The sequence below is a fragment of the Meriones unguiculatus genome, chromosome 3, assembly GCF_030254825.1.
Source record: "Meriones unguiculatus strain TT.TT164.6M chromosome 3, Bangor_MerUng_6.1, whole genome shotgun sequence".
Taxonomy (NCBI): domain Eukaryota; kingdom Metazoa; phylum Chordata; class Mammalia; order Rodentia; family Muridae; genus Meriones; species Meriones unguiculatus.
The window spans coordinates 43,706,630-43,727,073 of record NC_083351.1 but is presented as its reverse complement, the minus strand read 5'-3'; the positions used below and the strand labels follow the sequence as shown (position 1 = coordinate 43,727,073).

At 41.4% G+C, this 20,444-nt stretch overlaps 1 protein-coding gene across 5 annotated transcripts in view; it reads right to left on the bottom strand.

Moving 5' to 3' along the window:
• Positions 1-20,444, bottom strand: part of Slc44a1 (solute carrier family 44 member 1) — a 177,252-nt gene that overhangs the window by 118,026 nt on the left and 38,782 nt on the right. For 4 of the 5 annotated variants that reach the window (XM_060379916.1, XM_060379915.1, XM_060379914.1 and 1 more), the window contains 2 exons: positions 18,971-19,060; positions 8,768-8,910 (listed from right to left, as the gene is read on the bottom strand). In XM_060379916.1, the coding sequence (XP_060235899.1) occupies positions 8,768-8,910; positions 18,971-19,060 (233 nt within the window). Of the gene's footprint in view, positions 1-8,767; positions 8,911-18,970; positions 19,061-20,444 lie in introns of those variants that run through there. The other variant, XM_060379919.1, reaches the window with a different exon arrangement.

The window sequence follows — 20,444 nt, the reverse complement described above, 5'->3', positions numbered from 1 at the left end:
CGTCTTCAAGCTGCTTCTATTTCATGAGATGGTTAGAAGTTCCTTCCCATGTATAGCAGTCCTCACCCTGCATTAGCCCAGCCCACAAGAACCCCAACCTGACAGACTGGAATCCTTGACCTGAACCTCATCCACAAAACTGGAGCTCTACATCTGACTAAAACTACCATGTTCCCAGCCCTCCATCACTGGCTGAGGCTCTTTAACTTAGAACCAAAAAGCTGCCCAGAGGAAAAGCTTATCATGGGAAGGACTTCATCCAGTGCCACCAGAGGCAAGGTATCATGAGCCAGATACAGGTATAGAACTCTTAGGTTGATGTTAGGTGCTGAAAATGAGTCCTTGTGTAATAAGCAAGGAAACAGGACCTCAGTCCTAAAGCCACATGAACTGAATTCCTGGTACTAGAATAAGGTGGAAAGATGACTCATTCCCCAGATCTGCAGCATTGTGAGTCTAGCCTTAGGAAAAGCTGGAACAGAGAACCAGCCAAGTACCAACTGCAGATTTATAAAACACCTTTCTTTCTTTCCTTCCTTCCTTCTTTCTTTCTTTCTGCACATACACCTGCAGGTCAGAAGAGGACACCAGATCTCATTATAGATGGTTGTGAGCTACCATATGGTTGCTGGGAATTGAATTCAGGACCTCTGGAAGAGCAGCCAGTGTTCTTAACCTCTGACCCATCTCTCAAGCCCCCTAACCTCATTGTTTTCAGTTATAGCAATTTGTTGTAATAACAATAAGTAAATTAACATAATGGGTTTCTGCTCCTTCATACTGTTACCCCACTTTTCTCTCTTCACCAGCGGTGACTAGAAACCCAGGATGGCAGAGTCACGAAGTGTCAATGGACAGCATTCATGCAGGATGGAGCTGCTGCAACTGTTTACCCCTGCCTTTGTCTTCCTTGCTAGAATATGAGTTCTTCAAGGACAGGGACTATGAATAAATCTGTATTTAGTTTAATGCATATAATACATTTCATGTATAAACAATAACATACAGAAAATACATACAGAAAATAAAACCTATCTATTGTTTAATAATAGCATTAAGATTTCCATGTCAGTCTATAACTGACATGTACCTTTGTACAAGCATCAATAAAACTGGCCTCTACACACTGCTCTATAACTGATTTTCCCTTAATAATGTACAGGGGCAGTCCATGCCAATAGACATGCTTCTACAAAAGCACTCTTTCAGGGTCTGCTGGGCCTCAGACCTGTTCTTCCATTGTAAGCTCCTAAGCCCTAAGACATCTCTCTGGTAACACTTCCTCCACCTAGAGTATTTGTGATTGATTTTATGAAGTTCTACTTCTTTCACCAAATTACAATTTCCATGAGATAAAATATTAAGTCTATGTAGACTCAAGAATATATGTAAAGCTTAGACACCCAGATTTAGACTTGAGCTAAAGAAGATGACCAAGAAAAAGAATTTTAAGTAAACTCTCCTTTTCTTTAGCCACTTAGGCTACTTACTATTTTATTATCGCTATAAGTGGCCTGTAACACACAACTAATCTTCAATGAATGTAGGGTAGGGGCTAAATAAAATAAACAGAATTTTCTTTAATTCTGTCATTCATTCATTCATTTTTAATGTATGTGGCTGTTTTGTCTGTCTGCGTGTCTGCACATCAGGGCATTGGATACCATGGGACTACTAATATAAATAATTTTGAACTGCCATATGGGTGCTGAGAGTTGAGCTCAGGTCATCTAAAAGAGCAGTCAGTGTGCTTAACTGCTGAGCCATTTCTCTAGCCTCAAAAGAAAAGATATACTGGTGGGGAGGGCAGATGGGATGGTGACAGGGTCTCTCCACATAGCTATGGCTGGCCTGGAACTCACAGAGATCTGCCTGCATCTGCCTCTGCCTCCCAAGTGCTGGGATTAAAGGCCTGTGCTACCACGCCCTGCCAGAATATTCAATAAAGGTGAGCACACAGCAATTTAAGGTCAAGTCAACAGGAAGAAGAAAAATCCCAGTTATAGGCACTAGGCCACAAAGAATCTTAAAACACCCTTTTAAGCAAATTTTGCCTATTTTTTTTTTTTTTTTCAAACAGGACCAAAGATTTTCAGTGAACAAGATTTGAAAACTCTTGTTAAAATGTACCAAAAAAGATGTAAATTACACCAGGCAAAAGGGCACACAACTGTAATCCCAGCATCCGAGAGACTGAGGCAATGGGACTATATGAGGTCAGCTAGCCTAAAAGTAAGAATGTCTCAAAAACAAAATAATAGCCACAACCAAAGCATGTTTTTACACATTGATTTACTAAAGAAAAACATTTTCTGAAAAACAGAAGGCAAGGTATAGGCCCAGAAAGCTTGGCAATCATTTAAAGAGTAAACACCTTCCACACAGTAGTATGCGGTCATCAATAACTTTCCATATAGCCCTTACACAAGTTCATCGTTGAGCTGGAGTGCAGGAAAGATGGTATGGAATATCTAACCAATAAGGAGGACCAGTGGTCATTAAAGTCCTCAAAGAAACCACAGCATTCCTCCAAAATAAGACCAGTACTCACGAAACAATTATCCTACTTAAGAACTATATTGTAGGTATGATTCTACAAACATTAAACATATAAACAGTAAAACAGAAACTATGAAAGGAGAATAATGTAGTTCACTACCACAGTTCACATTCTTTCACCAAAAGAAAAAGAATTTTGTGATTGCCTTCAAACTCTTTAAAACCTTATAGATTTGGTCTCTTCCAAAGTCTCCATGGTTATAACTTTATATAACCTGTTTCCTTGTTACCTAACAACTGTTTCCATCTTTAAATGTTGAGAGGAATCTCTAGAATGAAAAAGTTACAAACCCAGAATTGTCATCTTGCTTGAAGGAGGCAGAACAGATGCTAAACAGGGGCCACTAGATGGAGGACAATCAGAGAACTAGCCTTGGTCTCTGCATGTGTTTGTTTAACCACATAGAGAAGAGAGAGAGAAAATACATTGCTATTGTCATATTCAAAATTACTTCTTTTACTATGAGGTACAAAGAATTTGTACCTCAAAAATGGTTGTACCTCAGAGATGGTTATGTATACAGAAGGACATGGATGGCTTATAAGCGAATACTCTGTTGTTTATAACGAGGATGTAAGCAGCAACCAATTTTGGTATTTGCAAGCGTGTACGTACTGGAACAATTCCATGGAGATATAAGGGAGTATGTTTATGTATCTCCATCAAGTTGCTCATGTTTCTTAGATGCCAGGTCCTTTACTCATATAATAAAGGGACTCAATGTCCTCAAAGTCCCTTCTAGCACAGGCACAGCAAGCTGCTGGCTTACAGTGAAAATAAGCACAACTAAGAAGATAAATTCTCTGCATTCTGGTTGTTTTCGCTCCATTTCCTAAAAAAATTATGCAAAAAAATTCGAAAGAAGGCACCAAATAAGATACTCCCACTTTTGACTATTCACACACAGATGACATCCTCCTCCTCAGACTTTTAACTCCAAGCACGCTGTTAACACAGATTATCTCAAATCTGAGAGGCTGTTTAGGGTCATGTAACTGGAACTTTAAATAGCTTTCTCAGAAAAAAGGCTGAAAGATGAAAATTAGATTTATGAGAACACACATCTTCAGAATCTATAAAAGAAATCAATGCTGGTAAGTAAGATATACTGGTTAAATTTCTTAAGAGTTAGAAATAAAGTCGACACTAAGCAAGAGGGTGTGCAAGAAGAGGGCAAAGTTCTCAAGAAAGAATGCTTCAACTAACAACATGCCCTCCCTCCCTACACTAAGATCTTCTGCACCCTTGCCATACCCTCTCCTCTGGGCACTCAAGACATGAGACTATTTCTTGTGGAAACACCAAGTCCTCCCCACTACCTCAAGCCTCCTCTCAGAGGCTGACAAGGAAGACCCCTTGTATCAGCACATTTCCCTGAACGGGTTCAGGCATCTGAACATAAGCTGCTGCATCCCTGCTCTGCCCACAGGGACACCAGCCCTTCTGTCTTCAGATGTTACTCTTCCTAGAACGTATTCCACCAACACATGGCGACGACATTGTCCATTTGGCCATCACCTGAGGCCTAAGCAATAGAGCAGCCTGGGAGGCTAACAAATCCTTCTCTTTACAATAATGATAGCAGTAACTTTCATGTACATTCTAAGGATGCTTATATGCTATAGATCCAAAATTATGGGCCAATTAGAACATGGCAGAAGAGATTTATCTTTAGAGTTGCCTATTAGTTCACTACCGACTCCCTACAATCAAAATTCTGGCTCTAAGCCTAAGGCACTATGTGTAATATCATCATTGTGGCTCAGCTACAAGGTAAGTCACCGTGTGTTCACGAGTGTTTGTCAGAAAAATAATGTCCTACTCTAGAATTCCACGGTGCTCTAACAAATGAGCTTATCCGAGTTGATCCAGACCTAGGCTTATATCTGATTTTGCTTCTATGCAGGGAAGTCTTAGTTTCTCAAGCAAGCAATTCAGAAATGAATTTAATTCCATCTGAAGTGGAGGCTATCCTGGACCTCAGAAACACTGGATGTGGGGGTGGGGGGGGCAGTTCTCTGTGTGACACCATTACTCCAAGAAATACACTATCAGATGCAACGTATTACGAGGAGGAAGAAAAACATTACAACTAAAAGGGTCAATTAAATAGGATTTTTCCTTACTAATAAGAAAATTCTTACAGTCTTTTGGTATCTTAAACACTTGGTTATAATAAGGCAGATCTGACCCCTCTTCCATTTCTCTCCTGACTTCCCGCATTCTATGATAATTACAATTAAATAAGCCCTCATCAAGGAACAGAAGTACTCAGATCTGAGAGCTACAAAAAAACATGTTGCTTCCGGGAAGAAGAGTGCGGTAGAGGACCTGACACAGTCTTGGAGGCCTCTCCTATCTGACTCTTGTTCATGTCCTTATGGAGTTCTTTTTCCATTGAGTTTGAGTGGACTTGACATTTGTGCCCACAGAAAATGGCAAAGATGAAATACATCACTTCCACGATTACAGCACATATAGGAAATTTCTATATGGCGAGCAAACTTTCTACTATGATATTACTTCCATAATTATAATTCATAGAGGTGTAACTTCCATTGTTCTAGAAGATTCTCTAGATGCCTTTTTGTTGGCTCTGATGGAGTAAAGTGCTACTACGGCAATCTACATCTCAACTTCTGAACCAACAGACACTGACATGACAAATGTGTCCTGCTTTAAGCCACTAAATTTATGATATTGTTACCTAGCAACCAATAATTAATAGGCAGATGAGAAACACAATATAATTAGAGAGCAAATTGAAGGCAATAGAACAACAAGTGAGACAGCAAAGTTCAGGCAATCACAGTCAAGGGAAGCTTCCTGCGGAATAGGGTTATTTTGAAACACTTCATAAAAAGGTCAGCTGCAAGGCCTGCTGTAAGGGTTTCAAAGATTCGGACAAGCAGACAGGCAAAAGGAACAGCACACGAGTGGCAGCGATCAAATCCACAGACCGTCATAACACCCCACTGAGGAACACTGGGAGAGGCCTCCGTAGGTGAAATGGGTCCAGATCTCAAAAAGCCTGCAAGGGCAGGGGCTGAGTGGGCTCATCTTTGATACTACAGACCACAGCAGGAAAGCAAAGGCTCTTGAAGAGGAAAATGGCAAAATAAAAGCCCTATTTTCAAGAACTTAATCCTATCACAGCATAAAGGACGAAACTGATTAGAGATAAGAAGGCCAAGAATAGATACAGTAAGCACAACAGTCGCCATGAGAGGCTAACAGTGGGGGGAGGGGGCTGCACACACATTAATAACTAACGGCATGCAAATTAAAACTATAAAGCACTATTCTGTGGCTTATCAAATTAGTAAAGAATAAAAACTAATAATACTCGAAAAGATAAAGCAATCTCAGCCACTGTTGGTGGGAATGTAAATGCAACAGTCTTTATGAAAATCCATTCAGCAATACGCATTAATAATCTTAAAATATTCAGCTCCTCAAACTCAGTAATTCACTCCTTAGAGTGAATTTATTTACTCACTCAGCAAGCTTCGAATGGATTGCCTACTTCATTCTTGACACTGCGCTGGCTCTAAGGATTCAACACTGAAAAGGACAGGCCTCATTGCTTTCACAGCATTTAGTAGAGACACCCCTTTGACAAATTATTTAAAAAAATCGTGCAATTATGTGTATTAAAGGCTGCAAGGAGAGTATACTTTGAAATGGGTAGTTAAAATTGGGGTGGGGGCCTCTTTTCGTTTTGTCGGCAGCATGTCAGTCTCACAGTTTAATTTGTAAAGCCAGAGACAGCTTCTCTGGGAAGTGACCTTTCTGCTCAGAGACGAAGGATGAGTAGAATTTAGCTACATAAAATGGGAAGAAAAAAAAAAAAACTCTGGTAGAAGGAATAATACTCATGAAAAGATTTTAGAGGATTTGTTGCTGCATTATTCAACAAATGCATGTGGAGGTCAAATAAGGACCAGGCAATCACGGTGTCAGACACCACACAGGTGTAAGAGTGCCGCGTTAACCGTGGAAGGGCCTGGAGCCCAGAGAAGCCAGCGAGGACAAGGAGACTACTGCAGACAAAGGCAGCCAGGACATGTGGTAGGAAGAAGAGGATGAAGAAAAGCTAAGGCAGACAAAGAATGCTGTCTTCTTGTCACCAAGTTCAAATACGTAGACTTACCTGAACACAGATATCCAAAATTCTACCAATCATGCAACTCATTACCAGGTACAGACAGAGAGGCCTGGCTGGACTGCACTGAAATGGTAATAGTGCAAAGGAGATGAAGTGGGGGCCAAAAGCACGGAAGTGGGAATGGTGGCACACACCTTCAAATCCCAGCACTGGGGAGGATAAGGCGGGCAGACCTCTGTGAGTTCAAGGCCATCCTGACCTACTTAGAGAGTTTCAGGCCAGCCAGGGCTACACAATAAAACCCTGTCAAAAAACCAAAAACCAAAAAAGCACAAAAATACATGTTAAATATGTGTAAATGCATTAAGAAAAAACTACTTGGAAAATCCCTATAATTAAACATGAACGGCTTTTGACTAGGCTAAATATTCAGAGAAAAGTGACTCTTTCTTAGAATAATATCAAATTTCTATTTGCTAGAGGCTAATGTATACATAAAATAGAACATTTGGAAACTGGTGGTCCCTCCCAAGCCTGTTAAACACCACAGAGTTAAATGTGAAGGCTGGTACCTGTATGTCTTCCATGCAGTACCAGCAGTACCATGCAGTACCAGGTAAATACACATGAGAGTCACTACTAAGTCAGGAAGCAAGCCATGAGTACAGTGTACTAAAGCAAGAGACCCCCCTCCCTCCTATGTCCTGGGTGGAGAGTAGCAGAGATCAGGCCCACTTTAACAGCCTTGGGGATTTTAACTTCTCAGGACACAGGTGCTACCTTAGAAATAGAATAAATTGAAGCTTTTCAACTTCTACATGTCCAAAATTATTTCCAAAATAAAAAGTCGACAAAAAAAAAAGACAGTGGTATTTTTCATATAAAAGCTGACCCAAGGTCTAAATTATGTATTAACTTCATGAGGCAATTACAAAGAAGCACAAATGAAACAAGTTTCTAAACTGCTAAGGCTCATTCTCCGCATCTTTCCAGGGATGCAGGATGCAGACGCACAGGAGAAAAGATGTTTACTGTACTGGATCTTCCGCTACTCACCGACCAGCTACTTGGCCTTGGCAGTCACCTCGGCTAAACCTTCGTTACTCCTGCCTTGCAGGGTGGTATATGCTTGTCAACTGAGGAAAGCTATGAAAATATTCACTGCTGTTACCTGAAACTTTGTTTATCTGACCTGCATGATCTCCTCTTCATTAGAAGGATGACTGTCTCTAAAAGAGGATAACTATTCAAAGTTCTTCAAGTTTGTGAAATCATCAAATACACCTTAGACAGAGGGGCCAACATTGAACCAGAATTGCAAAATAATAAGTTGTTACAATCTATTCTGACTTTTCCTAGAAAGTATATTAGATTAATTAGCCTTGTTAGCCTGCAATTAGACTTATTAATTCTGAAGTCCTGGTTGGACTTGAAATAACATAATGAAGTTTGAGGGAATATACACTCACAGCCTAAAAAAATTACACAGCAACCATACATACAATGTGTTTACTATATGAAATATACTTTCCCCATTGGTATTAGAAATAACTCTTCAAGAAAAAGGACAATTAAAGTCAGGAGTTTCACAACATCCTCACCATAACACTGAGAACCCAAAACCATTTTCACAGACTATCAAAAAAGATGTAGCCGTTCATGGAACTGTAAAGGCTTAAATATTTGTAAATGATGCATCACGAAATTTTACTATATAACTTTAAGGCTTTGATATCATTATCATCCATCTGTCTCCTACTAAGTATAATCTTAATATGAAGAACATTGTTTTTTGGGTTAAGGAGTAGAACACAACCCAAAGGCTAATGGGAAGACAGCACAGGAGTGACCCTTTCAAATCAAGACTTTCTTGATCCAGTAAAACTTCAAGGTAGCCTATTTAACAAGGCAGTTAATTTTGTTTCCCGGAGAACGTATTTGTTAAATGAAAGCAGCAGTGACTAACTACCCCATTTAAAAAAATACTCGTACAGAAAGTATATGAAAATATCCCATAGGTATTATTATCTTTAAGGTACAGAGAAAACCATGCCTTCCTGTTCTTCCCTCCAAGTTTCATCATGCAAGGGTCTACTCACTTCCGGTGGGTGTGGTCCAGGCCACTGTTTGGTATTCCTTCCAGCTTTGCATTTCTCTGCCCACAGATATTTCCATAGCTGTCGTATCCTGACACTAGTCTTGCTGCTGCACCTGTTGCTACTGAAAAGCCACAAATAAATCCCTAGGAAAGAAACAGAAAAAACACACACAAATAAACCATTTCAATAGCAACAGTCACTACTTGGTATGATAATGAGCTTCTTTTGTCTGCTGAAGAGAACAAAGAGCTATATTTTCTTATAGCAAACACTATTACACTGTTTTTCCTGGTCTGTATAGGAACAGCATGAAGAAGTCCACAGGGAAATACCATTTGCTACTGAAAGAAAACAAATACAACCTTCCTTGGGTTACAATCGCCTTTGCATTTGTGGCAGTGCATTACTGAGCACCTGCTCTGAGCCAGGCTGCATGCAGGGACTTTATCATTCATTCTCTAATTCTAAATAAGTTACCCAGGAACACAACAACTAGTAAACATCAGAGTGTAGAATCAAAGCCAGTTGTCATCATTTGTTAGTTTTACTTGGTCATAAAGGGGTTCTATTAAATGAACAACAAAGGATAAATGGGGGTTAAAATCCAGACAACAGTATGTGAGGTTTGAATCATTATCACTTCAGAGCACACAACACTTATGTCCTTCCTGTGGCAAAGCTGTGTAAGAGCCAAGACTTACATCATGATGCTTGCTCTTAATACTGAAGAGTGGAGGGAGGATAAGTGAGGCGCTGGCCTCACGTACTGTAAAGGTCACCTATTTCATGGGAACATGCTTCACCCTGGTCTCAAAGGCAAACTGTAGACACTCTGGACCACATGGTGCTTGCCGAGTCAGGCAGAGGCTGAACACAACAAAGCAAGGGTAGCCAGCACTCCACCACAGCCCAGTGGGTATAAGGACAGCAAATAAGACTAGAGATGTCTGATAATGGCTGTACTAGGGACAGGGGAGAGGTAATGGGACCTGGTCATCAGGAGGACCCGTTTCTGCTATCTTTAGTCAGGTTAAGGAGGTAGTGACAGAACCAGCGATTCTTATCTAAATAGTGCTGCTGGATCTCGGGCTGCAGAGGTGCATGCTCCCATCTCATGCAATTCCTCAGAGAAAAGCATTTTCTCCTTCACTCATACTCACCAAAAAGCCTAAAAATAATCTAATAGCCCTTTTTTCTAAACAGCTCTTCTGACTTTCACTGTGAAGATAAAAAAGATGATAGCATAGCTCTATTCAGTAGAAACTTCTAAAACCATACTTTCTTAGTGAGAAAGTGGACTGAGAACAGAAACCACGCCCAATTTCCTAGTCTCTGATGCTGACCAACTTTCTACCTCAATTGGCTTACCTGACAAATGGACATAAAGAGTATGTAGCGCCTCAAGCTGGGGTAAGGATTAAATGGCCTTGTACGAGCTTATTAAACAGCTCATTACTGTCATTAGAAACTGGAGCATGGATGAAAGACTGTGGACTTTGAAGCTGCACACTCTTGCGATATCAACGGGACACTGGTGACTTCATTTTCTGAGTATGACTTTGGTCAATCCTCCATGCCTCAGCTTATCCATCTATTAACTGGGATTAGAAACCACTTAACCCAAAGGCTGTTGCAGGACATACTAGAGACAACACATGTGAAGTGAATGCTAGCACCTCATTTCCTCAAAGCAACAGCTGAGCACCAGCACCAGTGCTAGGCCTGGCTGGCCGCTCCCCTGTTACAGCACTCCCTCTCCCCTCCTCCCAACACTGAAGAATGCTAAGTCCTATCCATGGACTTCAGCCCAATACTAAGGTATGAAAAAAATTACTCTTGTATACACATACACATTTTCAAACGAGCTCACCCTCCTAAGCATATGCTTCAGCTCCAAACTAGGAAACCGTGTACCGAGCAAACAGAAGGAAGGGTAGACACACAGGCTACAGTGGAGACTGTTCTATCATTAGGAGCCAGAACATCTCCCAAAGATCCCTGTGTTAAAAGCTCTGGTCTCCAACCTACGAGCCAGTAATGTGCCTGGGTGGTGGTGGATCTGGAACAAGTCAGCGGGCAAGCCTTCAGGTTCCACATGCCTTTGAGGGGGACTGTGGGGCGCTGGCTGCTGCTTCTAAATGAGCTCATTGTCTGGACTCTCCCTACCATTTACTACCTGGGTGCCTTTGATCCAATTACCAACTTACACTCTGCTCTCTCCATTTCTAATGCTGAGCACGTCTATCCCACAGAATAATGATGAGAACTGGAAGAGATAACACAGATCCAATCCCTGGCTAAGTGTCTGCTACCTGGCGGGGGATCAATACTGGTAAAGTCAGCCTGCAAAGACTAGCATCCGTACCAGGAAGTGACAAAACTTGCTCTGTTCCTCATGTCGAAAAAAAAATGATGTTGTGGGTTGGGGGAGCAAAAATGAGTAATAATGTCAGTAATTTTGTTATTACACAAAACACTTTTGGGTCACAATTAAACTTTAGAAGTCCGGAGCAGTAAAATGGTTTACTAAAAGGTATGTTCTTCTTTTGTTATTCATGGGTGCTTTCTTTCCTTACATTTGATAGGAACATTGTTATAGATTCCTTTAAGTGGTTTAAAACTTCTCTTCCTGATTGTCTTAGAATAGTACTGTCCCACACAATGGGTTTCCCCCTTTTTATTGGAAGCCACCTCACATTCCTCCGGGTCATGGCAGGGGATAAATTATGAGTGTTACATATGTATGCTAAAATGCGACCTTGTCGTATTTTTACACAGGTCATTTAAAGTTCTTAGAAGTTCCCAGAAGTACTAGATCAAAGAGTATGAGAAGCTGCAAGGGTGGAGTGGGGGGATGGGGTGGGTAGCAGATAATAAGGAGAAAGAAAACACAACAATCATCCTAGGGACTTCCCACTTGGTACAAGCACTGATGATGTAGAACAAGGCCAAATCTAATTAAAATTCCAATCTCTTTAAGAAGAAAACCACTGAAATACAAATGCAGGTGATGATATAAATTCAGAGGAGAAAAAAAAATACACTACATGAAATTAAAACAGGGTAGGAGAAACTTTTCAGAATACATTCAATACTTTAATGGCTTTCCAGACAGAGGAGGGAAAAGGCACCCACATCACAGAAGGGAATGTTTAGGAGGAAGAGAAAGACTTTGTCATTGTGGAGCAAACCACAGTCACTATCACTATCACTATCACTAAGGAAGGGCACCGTGACAAAAATATTGAAATGACTAAGCCATTGAAGAATTTTGGGGACTGCTACTGTGAGGTAAAGAGGTACAGACAGACCACTGACAAAACTAGGTGACTAAAAGCAGAGCCTGGTGCAGTGGTGCATACCTTTAATCCCAGTACTCCGGAGGCAGAGGCAGGCAGATAGATCTCTCTGAGTTCGAGGCCAGCCTGGTCTACATGAATCCAGGACAACTAGAACTATACAGAAATACAAAAACAAAACAAAACAAAATCCTGGGTGACTAAAAGCAGATAAAGGCACAGAGCTTAGGGACAGGGGTCACAGACAAGACCCAGCTACTAATAATATATCACCAAAATGAGAGGACTTGCAAATAAGAAGCTCCACTGCTCCCCTGTCATAAGGGATAATGTTACTAAAATAAGAATTTTTGCTTAGACTTGTGCATCAGGATACACTTTTGTGTGTGTGTGTTTGATTTTCACACCTACACTTTAACTAAGCAACCAAGCAGAACAGATGGTCTTCACTAGGTGTGGGGGTGGGGGTCCAACAAAAACCTGAGGTGAGGAGGAGGATGTGAATATGCCAAAAATGTCGCAAAAATACTAAGTGGGGGAAACAAGTAACAGTATAGCTGTGTGTCAGCAGTTCGTGGCAGCACAGCCCGCCTAGCTCTTTCTTAAACACCAGCACTTGCATGTGGCAATCGGAGCTGGGTCAGTCTCCCCAACAACACATTTTTAAAGCAGTGGGATAATACTTAGTTTCTGTTCCTCCTCTTCTGAGAATCTGAAACTGGGACGGAGATCCAGATCTAGCAGATAAAGTCAGATTAGAAGGCCTGGCACAAAGGTGTACTCACGCAGGCAAAGCTTTTGTCAGTACACTGATTTGCAGATTCCTTTAAAGTTTAATAGAATGTATTGCTCTAAGAGGAAGAAAAAATGTTTGACAAGTCTCGGAAACTTCTATGCAATAAGCATTTTTTTTTAGTATATGCAAAGGCAAAACTTACAATAAAGAAATGAGAATATTCTTTAAGAAAAAAAAAGACACAGGAAGAAAGAAATCATCCAAATCTAAGACTCAGTTTCACAGAACATAGAGACAGAGAAAGGAGGAAAAGAAAAACAAACAGCAACAAAACCAGACAAGGAACTCAGAGAACTGATCCTGGCTTTTGCAGTGATTTACCTTAGAAACTGAATTCTCTGCCTGTGTCCTTACTAGTGTAAAAGACTGAACTATAGTTATGTCCAAGCTCTTTCACATCCCAAATAGAGAGGAAAACAACAACAACTTAACGGTCTGACTGCAGGGAGAATATATAATTCATTTGGTTTACTACAGTGACAGGAAAAAAAAAGTCGATTTTAGAAAATGTATTTAACTGAACTAAGTACTTTCAAATTGCTAAAGTGGTATTGGGTATGGTAGCCCAGGCCTATAGTCACAGCACTCAGGAAGTTGAGGCAGGAGGATTATGCAGTATAAGGTCAACCTAGAATACATAGCAGATCCCGTCTCAAAAAGCAAAGGGAAAGTAAAACAGTACATAACATGCTTTTTGTCTTTTTACTACTATTTTTAAAAAGAACAAAGAAGAAAATGGACCTAACAAAAACTGGGTAGTTACCTGGGCCAAAAACCTTCTGGTGGTTTTCTGAAAACACTCACTGAGTCTATGATCCTGGCAAAGAACGGCCCATCAGGCAGGTACCAGATTGGTGCTCTGAACCTCTCAGCTTGTGCTGCATGTTCGCCCCCAGTTAATGAGGTGCAGACATCCTGCCCTGGGAACTAGACTAATGCTACAGAATTAACCAGGCCCCTAAAGGGACACTATGTCCTAAATCCAGCTCAGACCCAAGATCTATCTCCAAAAGTCCACCTTTGCTTTCCCAATAGTGTACTCTTTCGAAATTCTACATGACCAAAAGCCACACTCTCTTTCCACAGTTCCCCAGCCACATGGCCTGCTTTCCTACACGAGCCGCCTCCACCAAGAACGCTGCCTGCGGCCTGCACTGGACACTGGGAATGAGGGGACTCTCTGTTCTTTCTTACGTGCCTTCCCCTCACCCAGCTGCTCAAGGCTAGGCCGAAGGGAGAAGTGCCACTAAGTTCTTCAGTGGGTCTCAGACACCAATTGGAAAACAAGGTAACTGTCCCAAAGCTCTATGTCCTAAGCAAAAACGTCTTCTATTGTTCCTGATCCCAGGGAGCAACGTGAGTCTATCTCTTGAGAACTTCCTTCTCCTGGGGATAACGCTGCCACTATAAAATCTTAGAAAATGTACATAGCTGTGGCGATTCACTGAATCTGTGTAGCGTGGAAGATGATCATGATAGTGTACTCTTCTGAGTGAGAAAGAAAGGACTCATTTCCATGGTGGACACTCCTGACAGAGCCAGTCAAGCTGCTCCTGTTCCTGCCTTTTTGTGGTAAACAGACCTCCAGTCCCCAGCCCCCTCCTTTCACACATATCTCCCCAAGAGAATAAAGTGTGAAGGTCCTGATTACCAGGCCTGTTAGCTGGTCCAAGTCATTTTTATCAGGGAATGGTTTGCAGGGCATAAAATAGGTGACTATTTCTGGTAGATATAGAAACCATGGTTGGGAATCTAGGAGAAATGGGTTAGGATTTAAGCTGAAAAATTCCACCAAGAATTACTAGAGCAAAAACCACAGAATCATGCTAACTACTTTCCCCACCGCACCACGTGGTTGCCACTGATAAATCTTATGAGCCTACTTACCACAGTAACAACTGGTTAATGTTACTGAGCCTCCTTCTTTCATCTCTTTTCTTTTCTCCTTTTAAAAAGGCACTCAGTGCCTTTTGAGTTTCTTGCCTTAGGTGAGTTTCTTAGCTTGAGTTGCTGTCTTAGTCTCCAAAGTGTCCTACCTAGAATCTCCTCTGCCTTCCAAGCCACCTTTAATAGAGTTATCCTTCTAGAGCCCAGTCATATCACATCTTCCTAAATCATCTCTGTGACTCATCGGAGTACTGCCAGGGTCTCCCCCTTGACTGATCACCAGCACCCAGAGATTATGGCATAACCACTAATGGGGAATTGAGGGGTGAGATTTCTTAACATAAATCCCAGATGACTGTCATGTACAAGTAGAATTAAGAACTACTTGATGGAAAATAGAATGTTTTCAATATAGAAAGCTGAAAACAGGAATTTGGAAGTGCAACATTATTTCCAGAGATGACAGTGACATATCTGTGATCCTAGCAGAAGCAGAAGGATTGCAAGTTTCCAGTCAACAGGGACCAGGCACAGCAGCACATGCCTGTAAACCCAGCACACAGGAAGCTAAGGCTGGTAGAGTACGAATTGAAGCCCAGCTTGCCAACAAAATTTTGCACCACTACCCCAAAAAATTAAGTTCAATCATAAATGTTGACAGCTCAAGAAGACTGTTAACAATGTACTTTGAAAATTACCTTAAGTGCCGGGTGCAGTGGCACACGCCTATAAACCCAGCACTTGGGGAGGCAGAGGCAGGCCAATCTCTGTGAGTTCAAGGCCAGCCTGGTCTACAAAATGAGTCCAGGACAGCCAAGGCTACCCAGAGAAACCCCACCTTGAAAACAAAACAAAGTAAGTTCTTGACGATTCAGGCAGATAAAACCTCGTAATAAATTAAAAATGAGTAAATTGTGACAAGGAGGTGGGCACATGCAAATAAAAGATTTAATAATGAAGGGGGGTGAAAAAGTACATGGTCTTAAACTATCTAAGAAGAGCCTAGGTATCAAGGTAATAAAGGTTTGAACACTAGGCTACAAGATGACTGGAAAATGGCCTATAAAAGGAGAAAGCAGGGTGAGCTGCTGAAAAGAATAGGGAAAGCTCCTATCTTTGCCACTTACTAGATAAGCTAACACTGAATATCACTATATCTTGTTGACACACTTGTGGACACTCTATCTCACTGTATAATTCAGAGAGATACACAGATTAATAATGTTCAACAGAGGCTTGTGGGGTGTTCACACTAAAATTCCAGATGGAGCTGGAGATGGCCCTGGTGGTTAAAAGCATTTGTTGCTCTTGCAGAGGACCCAAGTTCAACTCCATGGGTGAACCCAAGTTCACCCATATGGCAGTTCCCACCATCCACAACTCCAGCTCCAGGAGATCTAACACCCTCTTCTGACTTCTGCAGGCATCAGGCACATGTGTGCTACACAAATACACATGCAAGCAAAACACTCATATGATTAAAATAAAATAAATGAAGAATTATTTTAAAGCTAGTGGAAAACAACACTGCTAAAAGAGTTTTTAGAAGAATAAAAATGAATCCAGACTGCACACTGCTTATCTAAAAACCCAAAGGTTAAAATGCCTGAAGACCTGGAGCTTTCTGAACACCAGCATGGGCCTCACAGGAAAAAATCCCACATGTGACCTCCTGTGAAGAACTGCAGCCAAAACTATATAAAACTACCTACAGGGTATGAGTATCAGGTATATCTGAAACATGAAGGAATTCTACGTTTAGACTTGAGTTCTATCCCCCAAGATACTTCATCATATTTTATGTGTGTGTGTGTGTGTGTGTGTGTGTGTGTGTGCGCGCGCAAAATATTTCAATTTTTAAATTTTATATTTGTGTCCGTATGCATGCATACATACATACATACATGCTTACACGTACATGGAGGTCACAGGACAACTTCAAAGAACCAGTTCTATCCTTTCACCATGTGAATCCTGCAGACCAAACTCACTCACCGGGCTTGGGAGAGGGTTCCTTCGCCTGCTGAGCCATCTCAATTGCTACCCCAATGTTTTTACAATTTTGAAATATGAAAAACTTTGAACCCTGAGCATTTGAGATATGGTTTACTACAGAATGAAATTCAAAGGGCATGAAAGAAAAATCATATAAGACAAAACCAACTCAAACACCAGAAGCCAAACAGTGACTCTCAGCTGTGCTTGTAAAATGGAAACGCAACCGTTAGATTACTTCGTGGCAAGATTTGACATCAGCTCAATTCCATGGGAAAGTAACCTATTTAAAGATTCACTCCAAAACAAATAACGCTGTGCCTGTATTTAAAAGCACACACAGTGGGTCTTAATTACCATCGTGATAAAATCGACATTATATTAATTACCATTGCATTAAAACATTTCAGTAAACAGTTCCTTACGCTCAAGTAACTCCCAAATCAGTCTATTAACATTAATGATTGCACTTTCCTGGGCTATTTGAGCACAGAAAATCAAAAGCACCTTGGGTGGCAAGGCACATGTTTTTACAAACATAATTGTGAAGGTCAGTTGCCATTTGCTCTGGGGTTACGGTGGCTGTGGGCTGGTTTTATTAGGCAGAGTCTTTCATGAATATTCACACATGCTGTGTGACATCATTCCACTAAACTAAGCAAACTCCTGAACATTACTTCATAAGGCCTGAGCTCACATTTCTGACCTTTTCTACGCGTCCTAAATTTCTGGGAAGTGTCCTTTTATCTTTAACCAAATACTCCTTATTTTCCTAAGCTTATCATGTCTCATTCAAATGTATTGTTTCTTTTTCCTCTGCTGGGGCTAGAACCTTGACTTCAGCTGTGGCTCTAGCTTAGATGATGGTTGTCCTGTGAGTCACAGGTAACACCAGTGGTATGCAGAGAAACAAGGAATCCTGGCGCCTTTTATTGCAGACAGACAAAAAGCAGCACTTCCAAAGCAAACCTGTATAGAAAGGGCAGGAGGATGGGGCTGAAAATACAGCTTACAAGACCAGGGCTGCTGTGTTCAGAGACTAAGGGATGGAGAATCATGCCACTGGGCAGCTTCCTTGATGGAGAGGGAAAGGTTTATAGAAAGCACTGACCAGGCGCAGAGCTGGGCAAACGGCTCTTCCATCCGCTAGGAGTGCAGCCTAAGGATGGTCCTCTTCCCCATTAGGTTTGATGCTTCAATCTATAAACTGAGGGTGACGGGCCAGATGGGGATAAACCCTTTGAAGCTCTGAGCACCAGACAGTGCTAACGCAGCTCTATGTCTATTATCTTGGAGCCTAGTGCTCTGGTAGCAACCAAAGCCATGAATGCCCAACGCTGGCAAGGCAGAACAGGTATGCCACATACCCAACACACCTTGAACCAAGACTCTGCTGCTCGTCCTCTCTACAGAGTACGAAATTACCGGAAGTCTTGATTTCCATCAGACTCATCACGCTTGATGGCAGACCAGGGCCTAGGACTGATGTGAGGGGAAAAGCACTAGGCAGTGTCTTCCCCTGCAGGAAGAACTCAAAACTGTGAGAATTCGAAGGGTGGTGGATAGCAGACAGCTCAACATTCACTTTTCTAAAGGAATGCCAACTCTGAGAAAAGAAGTGGCTGGCCCACAAATAACCATGAGGCTTGTGTGACAGGAGGGGATGGTACCCAGGAGTTTCAACTAACTCCTCAAGATTAGATTTCAAAGAAACGTGCATCAAATGATCTGACTCTCTCAAATAACTGGGTAAAGGGTCTAAGATGCCCACTGGTTCCATAATTTTTATCTCAGTTTTCATGCAACAACAACAAAAAGGAAAAAAGGAGAAGAAAGAAAAAGAAAATAGAAAAATCATAACAAAAGAAAGTAGGCCTTTAAACCCAACCTCAGGAGGCAGAAGCAGGTGGGTCTTTGTGAGCTCCAGGCAAGCTTGGTCTACAGAGAAAGTTCCAGGACAGCTAGAGCTTTTACACAGAGAAACCCTGTCTCAAAACAAACAAACAAACAAACAAAAAAAAAAAAAACAAAAATAGACAAAATAGCAAGTACTACTGATTTGTATTAAAGGCGAAAATAAATCCCTTGATGGTACCTTAGGCCCTCCACTTATCTAGATTATAAACATCAGGGAAGAGAGGCAATCCACCCATACAGATACATTCAAAGTTTCCCTTCATTCCCTTGCATCCAGAGCTGAGGTGTGGTTATCTTGAGTGTCCTTACCATCCCAATGCAGAAGAGGACAAAGAGCAGCAGCCATGGTATATCTGTGCAGCTACGGTCCTCCAATGGTTTCCATTCTCGTTTGGAGCTCTGAAACCAAAATACAAAGTAAGAGAACAGGGTGTCAGTTTTAGTTAAAACTGGAAAGGTGCAAACACACCGTTTTACCCAGATCCTTCTTTTGCTAGACAAGGTCTCCTAAGTGTGTAAGATGAAGCTCAAAGATCTGCCACGTTTCTGTGAGTCCACGCCAGCCTGGGCGGCCAACACGGCTCTAGCTCCGCATCTCCCCCTGGCAGGCATGGGACTAACACAAAGAGTTTGTACACGGTACGCCACTGAAGTATTTAGCATGCTGAATTGTTATTCTTTTCTATTCCTTTTTTGAGATACAGTCTGATGTAGTCCAGGTTGGTCGTTCAACTCCTTCTATAGCCAAGGATGACTTTGGACTCCTGATCCTCCTGCTTCTACTTTTTGAGTATTAGAATTACAGGTGTGAGCCACCACATCTGGCTTATGGGATGCCAGAGATCAAACTCAAGGCGCTATGCATACCGGGCAGCCACCTACCATCTGAGCTACATGCCCGGTCCTGATCTGTTACTCTTAGGAAGCCTGTGTCTGTAGCACACTGTGAGCCCGGCAAAAGACCAGGCTCATTTCCTATCATTTGAGATAATGCCTAAACCTTTATATGTTCTTATGAAGGATTCCTGAAATCAACAAATAAATGGACATGCTCTTCCATTTGTGCTAGCTCGTTGTGTGTCCAGATACTAAAGAAACAAACAAACATATTAGACCATGTTTTCTATGTGTTCTTTTTTGGGAAAGAAGCCCATCAAATGAATTCCTCTTAAGAGGTAAATTTGTCTAAGTTAAATACAATTCAAGAAGAAAATACTCTTTTTTTTTCCTAGACAGACCTGAGCAATTCCTAAACCACCACTGTTTTTCATTGTATTCCTAGAAAATGCAAATGTTTCTAGTTCAAACAGACAGATTCCTAGCTAGAGAACTAGAGGCATTCTGAAAGCTAATTTGCAAAGTATTGACTGGAATTCCAATTCAATATTTTTAGTGCGACAGTCTTAGGTCAGCTCACACATCCTTTTCAATCAAGCTGCAAATGAACTCTCTAAGGAGCAAGTGTCCCTGAATTTCACACCCTGCGCTGAAACAGAAGCAGGAAAGGGAAGGAGAAGGCACTCTCACAAAAGCCAGGCACCCTCAATCCTACACAGGGACCTACAGGCAACTGTAAAAAGTGGGGAGCAGGAGAGATGGCCTTCCCTAGAAAGGGGCACACCAACCTACAAGTAACATGTGGACTAAGTCAGTTATATTTAGAAATATATGTATATACACATGTGCATGCAATAATAATAAAAAAGAGGTCATGAATTTGAAGGAAGACAGGGAGGTATATATGGGAAGGTTTAGGGGGACAAAGGGAAAAATGGAAACGGTG